We start from the raw sequence: 6,575 nt of genomic DNA on the forward strand, positions 1-6,575 counted from the left end.
CCATTCCCCCGGCGGTATATCAGACTTTACCAGTTCTGGGCTTTGTCCCCTTGTTTGCCAAAAAAATAAGAACTTAGCCAACATTGTAACACCATCATAAGACTCCTCAAAAGTTTTCAGACATTTTATGCTTGACCTTGTCTATGCTAATTGAAACAGTGGCTTATATTACACAGTGTTCTAATCATTATCTTCTCTAGGAAAAAAAGCCATCACATTCTCTCTCTCTCTCTCTCTCTCTCTCACCCTTTGTTGTAATTGTTATTATTAATGGTGCTGCTGCCTGCTGCTGCTATTAGAAAGCATCGAGGTCAAGTTAACAATTGGCAAAATGTGCCCTAATCAAATCGGTCTTTCATGCATGACTTGCAACTACATATGATTCTCAAATCTTTTCTTAGATGGGCAATATAAACTTAAATGTTAAGGATGTCTACTTGTTTGTTACATTGAATCAATAGTAGTAAAATATTGTTTAAGAACATGATCAAGTCTAATGATTTAGTTTTTTTATCTTTATTTGAATGTTCAAATCAGAAGTTCACATAACTCATCTGGAATTCCTAGTCAACTCACTCGAATTAAACTTTTTGAACTAGCAAACCATTTTATAAGTTTCGAGTTTTCAGACTATGACTTTACTCCTGAATTAAGATTTTCCTATCTACTAATAATGCAACTTGATAAGTACGATCCGAAATTCCCAGTTCTGGTGATGCAATTCTTCTGTGCAAATTTGTGCTTTTCTGGTTAGAGTTATTTTGGCTAAAAATGTGATGCTCTGGAAAGCTTTGGCTGGAAAGCTTTCACTGATGATTGTTTCCTTCTCACAAAAGCCTTTGTGATGCAAGTCAGAAAAAAGCAGCAGTATTGGCATTTCAGCAAGCATGGCTAGTCTTGAAATAATGGGATATGAAAACATTATGTTTACTTAAATGTCCAGCAGTCTGCAGTCAGAATTGCAACTCATATTCATCATAAGACTCTTACGAAGATATCCAGGCATGTAGTCAAAATTCAGAGAAAATAATGGGATATGAAAACATTTGTCAGTTCCTCTACACACAAAAAGCATGAAAGTTTAGTATTTTTTTCTGCCAAAAAAAGAGTGGTAACTTGATTTAGGAGATCGTAGAACACAAGTGCTAGGTTGAAGATGGCAGCATACACTCTCGTTCCCCGTTTTGATGAAAATTGAACCGTGCACATATTTCCTGACTGACAACGGCGACTACAAAACAATAATTCATCAAAAGCCTAATCCATTAACTACTGTTGTTCCTCAAGTCATGGATCATCTTAGTTTCCACCAATTCTGAGGGAGAAGCAACAAAGACTCAGTAATAATTACCTGTCCTTCAACAGTCAAGCATTTCATGCACCCTGAGTAGCAATACTGAAGAAAATTTGTGGAGGCCCCAAAATGTCACTGTCACAGAACACATGCCACATATATCTCAGACTCCAATATCACATCAGATTAGCTGCAAAACCCCCCGTCACCACCTACAAATTATCCCTGCCAATCAGGAAATGTTCTCTGGATTCCTAAGTGGCTAGCAATCTCGTATGCTTAGAGGTCCATCTTAATTTTCTTCAGTTTAAAATGATACTCAAAACTGAAGAGTGATTTACCTAGTATTTCCTCACCGCTCGAGCAGACGATCAGCATACTATTAATTCATCACACAAAATCTCATGTCGAAAAGCCACAAAAATTTTCATACCCAATAAAATTTCAAAGTCTTTGAACTCTGAAAAGTTGTAACTTGTATCTATGTTAGGTAATGCAGGATCTGATTCATATTAAATTAGACATTCAAATAAATAATGTTGCATGCGGGGGCTATGACATCTATGTTCATACCCTCTCTGTAGTTCTAGGCATCTCCTTATTCTCCTCTCTTCTCAGCCAACTGTGATGCCTTTTTTCTAAAGTTCTTTGTCAATAAATTTGAATTTGGAGTCTACAGCAGGGACATACCCCTCATCTTTCGATTGCTTTGTTAACCCGTCCAGAGCTAAATAAATATCGACACACTGTTTATGCAACTTATCAGCATTAAAGAACCTATGCAGCTCACTGCCGCCAACCTCAATCCAACTGAAACCTGGGCTCTTCTTCACACCAGCCTCCTTCATGGCTGTTCGGACCTGCGACTTATCACTCCACCTGGAAGCATCTGCATATATGTTTGATAGCAACACCCAATACCCAGAATGCTGGGGGTCCAATTCAATCAGATGTTTTGCTGCAACCTCAGCTAGTTCGGTATTTCCATGGATCCTACAACCGCTAAGCAGCGCACTCCATATGCAGTCATCAGGCTCTATAGGCATGTCTTTGATAAATTGATAAGCTCTATCAAGCTGGCCCGCTCTACCTAAATTATCTACCATGCAGGCATAATGAGCAACATCAGGAACAATACCATGCTTGCTGGTCATCATCTCAAAGTAATGGAAACCCTCATCAAGCAAGCCTGCATGACTACATGCTGAAAGGAGTGCGATGAAAGTGATACGATTGGGCTTACACCCTTGCTCCTGCATCCTGTGAAAGAGCGAAAAGGCCTCATGAGGACATGCACCGAGTCCGCAACATGAGATAATGGTATTCCATGAAATCCTATCTTTAAAATCTATCTCCTCGAAGACCTTCCGAGCATCTTCCAAACTCCCACATTTCCCGTAAGCATCCGTGAGAGCATTTTGGACCACCAGGTAAGATTGACAGAGCCCACTCTTTATCAGATGACCATGTACCAGCATCCCTTGTCTAAGATATGATGAGGAACCACATCCATTGAGCACAGAACTAAATGTGTATTCATCAGGCCTGACATCCTCAGCCAGCATTTGTTGGAATAGTTTAAATGATTCATCAAAATCATGGGCCATAGCGTAGCTAGCAATCAGGGTATTCCAAGACACCACGTCCTTCTCAGGAGTCCTTCGAAAAACTTTTTCTGCTGATCGTCTGTCTCGTCTCCGAGCATACATGGCCATAAGTGCATTGCTTACAGATAGATGAGATTCCATACCATTCCTATAAGCATACGCATGGATCTCAAGTCCACCTTTTGCCGTCTGACCGCACCCTGGGAGGACCAAGGTTAATGAAACAGTGGACAGAGCTTGCCCTTGATGGCCACGTTGAAAAGCCATCTCGCGGAAGATGGTGAATGCTTCATGAGTTTGCCCAGAATCCAGGAACCCCGAAATCATTGAATTCCACAATTGGCTGGCTTTCAACTTAACTGCACCGAATAATGCAGAAGCATAATCCATGCACCCATGAAAGGCATACCCAGCAGTGATGGCGGACGACAACCTGTCGATGGCTACAGGGTCAGCCAGTACTCTCTCTCCATTCCTTAAAGAAAATCCATGCAACTCCTTAAGCCTACTTAACGAGGGGATGGAAGGGATCACCGGAAGGAGAGTGTTGAACGTGGCTGAATTGGGTTCCATTGAACCAGATGAAATCATCTCTCCAAGCATCTCCAATGAGAGCTCTGCATCACCAAGACGAACACAGCCCGCGATGATCGAATTCCAGCTACTCACATCGACTTCTAGTCCGGACTCTACCATCGTATGGAGCAATTCCAGACCTTTTTCCAAAAACCCATTCTGGGCATAAGCCGAAATCATGGAATTCCAAGTCACAGCGTTTCTGTGTGGGATTCTGTCGAACATCCGGCACGCTTCGCCCAAAGGCGCCAGCTTTACATAGAGATCCAAGAGGGCACTCGCGCAGAAGACGTTTGCCAAGAAAAGCCCCGCCTTTAGGAGCATGGCGTGGAGCTGGCGGCCGAGGTCGAGGAAGCCGAGGAGGGCGGAGGACTTGAGAACGAAGGGGAAGGTGAACTCGTTGGGGCGGAGGCCGGAGGCGAGCATCTTAAGGAAGAGAAGGAGGGCGAGCTCGTGGAGGGAAGAGGAGGTGTAGGCGCGGATGAGGGAGTTGTAGGCGAAAGGGGTGAGGAGGTGGGGAGGGGTGGAGTCGAGGATGGCGCGGGCGGCGTCGGGGCGGCCGCAGGCGGCGTAGAGGCGGAGGAGGCGGGCCGAGAGGTCAGGGTCGGAGGAGAGGCCGAGGCGGAGGACACGGGCATGGATCTGGGAGCCTTCGGCAAGGGAGAGGGCGGCAGAGAAGTGGTCGAGGGCGAAGGCGAGGGCGGCGGGGGAGTCGGATTGGGGCGGGTGGCGGTGGGTCGGAGGGGGGGACGAGGAGTAGAGGGAGGGATTAACATGGCGAGAGGAAGAGGTAGTGGAGGGGGAGGGTGAAGGAAGGAGAGGGGTTTTGGACTGGGGGTTGATAGGAGGAAGGGTGGAAATGGGAAGGGACGGGTAAGGAGGAAAGCCAGAAGCGGCCATGGGAGGATCGACGAACGAAGTTGGGACTTGTGTACACATGGAAGAGACTAATATGGTTTGCAAGTTGGTTTGGTCGGATTGGGTTCACCGGACCATTAACAGGGATCAAACATCACATGACTAATGACCTTCTCTAAGAAAAAAAAAGAATCTATAATTTTTTGCAATTTATGGTATTATTTGGGCTGATTATTTTTACTAAAGTTTCATTCTCAAATATGTGAAAATGAAATTCTTGAAGATATAAGGATGAGGATGATAGAAATGAAGATAATACTGAAAATAATTTTAACAAAAGTTCTAAAAAAAATCATGAGTATGGAATCACTCTGATAAGAAAAAAAATTCTGATGGATTAATAGCTAAGTGCAAATATTGTACAAAAATATTAAGTGGTAGTACTATAGGAGTAACGAGCCATCTGAAACGTCATCTTTAAAATGTTTGTCAAAAGTATCCAAAGAATCTGGTTAATCAAATGTTCATAGTAGCAAGTTCATTCAATAATAGAATAGAAATTTTTTTGCAAAATTTATCATATGTGCTGAGGATTCTGTTGTATTAGATTTTATGAGATCTCTTCCATCATTATTCAATATTGTGGACCGTAAGACTGTAAAAATTGATTGTATGGCTTTGCATCAAGAAGAGGAAAAAAATGCATGATATATTTAAGAAATTAAGTTTTTAGACTAGTTTCACTAGTGATATTTGGACATTAGATCAAAAAATCGGTTCCATGTATGTCACAGCACATTATATTGATTCTGATTTCATTCTGCATAAGAAAATAGTTTTTTTCTGATTCTGTACCCTTGTACAAGCTTTGCAATTGAAGATGTTATGAGAAAGTATCTTCTTGAATGGAAATTGGATACTAAAATATGTGCCACTACTTTAGATAATTGCACCACAAATGATGTTGTGATTAGAAGGATCAAAGATCACTTTTGTTATGCAATATTGTTTGGTGGGGAGTACAGTAATATTAGATATTGTGCACATATATTAAATATTATGATTCAGGATGGGATGAAAATAATTCATGAGTTATTGAATGCATAAGAGAGATTGTTAGATATATGCCTGCAACCCCATCTCGAATGTTGGCATTTAATAAAATTGCATAGCATATGAGACTTTCTATTAGAAAATGACTCACTTTGGATGTTACTATGAGGTGGAATTCTACTTATGAGATGTTGCATGATGCACTTAGCTATAAAGATGTTTTTATTAAATATGCAATTGAGCATTCATGTATATGCTCATGGAAAAAAGCTGATATAATTATTAAATTCTGAGAAGCCTTTTTTGATATCACTAAAGTATTTTCTGGTTGTAAGCACCCAGCATCTAATTTGTACCTAAAAAAATTTGAGGAATTAGGGCATTGTTGATGGATAAGAGTATTGATACTAATGAAACAGTGAAGCAGCTAACAAATGAGATACAAAAAAAGCTCCACAAATATTGGTCTCAATGTAATAATTTGTTAGAAATTATTTCTATTTTGGATCCTAGATCAAAGTTGATGTTTATAGAGTTTTGTTATGAAAGGATATTTGCTATGGAGGAAAGTAAGAAAAAGATTGATGATATTCATACTTGCCTTTATAAATTTTATAATGTGTATGCAGATGCAACAAGAGTGTAGCCCTCTGTGAGTTCAAGTGAATTAACATCTAAGTTTCGTGGATAAGTGATACAAGCTCACTTTCTTCTCTTACCTTAGGTAAAAAAAACTTGGCATGGATTTTGCTTAGTTTAGTAGTCAAAGTTCTTTGAAACACCTAAAAAAATCTGAGCTAGATAATTATTTGGATGATGACGTGCTTCATGATTTGAAGGATAAGGAGTTTGATATCTTGGTATGGTGGAAGAGCAATGCAATAGTCTATCCTATACTATCAAAAATGACTCGAGATATTCTAGCTATTCTAGTTTCACTGCTTCATTTGAGTCGGCATTCAGTACTAGTGGTAAAGTTGTGGATTAGTATCAAAGTTCTTTGAGCCCATCTATTATAGAGGCCTTGGTTTGCACCCAGAATTGGCTACGTAAAGAATATGACGAAGGTATATAAATTTTTTACATTTATATAATATTTTTTATTTGCCTATTGTGCTTATATTTTAAAGAATTTTGATTAATATGTGTGTTAATAGTTACAAGTTGCTCGAGTTTTTTTATAGTTG

General features: G+C 40.3%; 1 protein-coding gene across 1 annotated transcript; it reads right to left on the minus strand.

Moving 5' to 3' along the window:
• Nucleotides 1-948: 948 nt before the first annotated feature.
• LOC120110934 (pentatricopeptide repeat-containing protein At3g16610-like) lies at nucleotides 949-4,477 on the minus strand. Its single transcript, XM_039126991.3, has one exon. The coding sequence runs from the start codon at nucleotides 4,414-4,416 to the stop codon at nucleotides 1,933-1,935; it is 2,484 nt and encodes an 827-aa protein (XP_038982919.2). The 5' UTR covers nucleotides 4,417-4,477; the 3' UTR covers nucleotides 949-1,932.
• Nucleotides 4,478-6,575: the final 2,098 nt, after the last annotated feature.

The sequence above is a fragment of the Phoenix dactylifera genome, chromosome 2 (assembly GCF_051530095.1).
Source record: "Phoenix dactylifera cultivar Ajwa chromosome 2, Ajwa_hap1_PhDact_Kaust_v1.1, whole genome shotgun sequence".
In the NCBI taxonomy this organism is placed as follows: domain Eukaryota; kingdom Viridiplantae; phylum Streptophyta; class Magnoliopsida; order Arecales; family Arecaceae; genus Phoenix; species Phoenix dactylifera.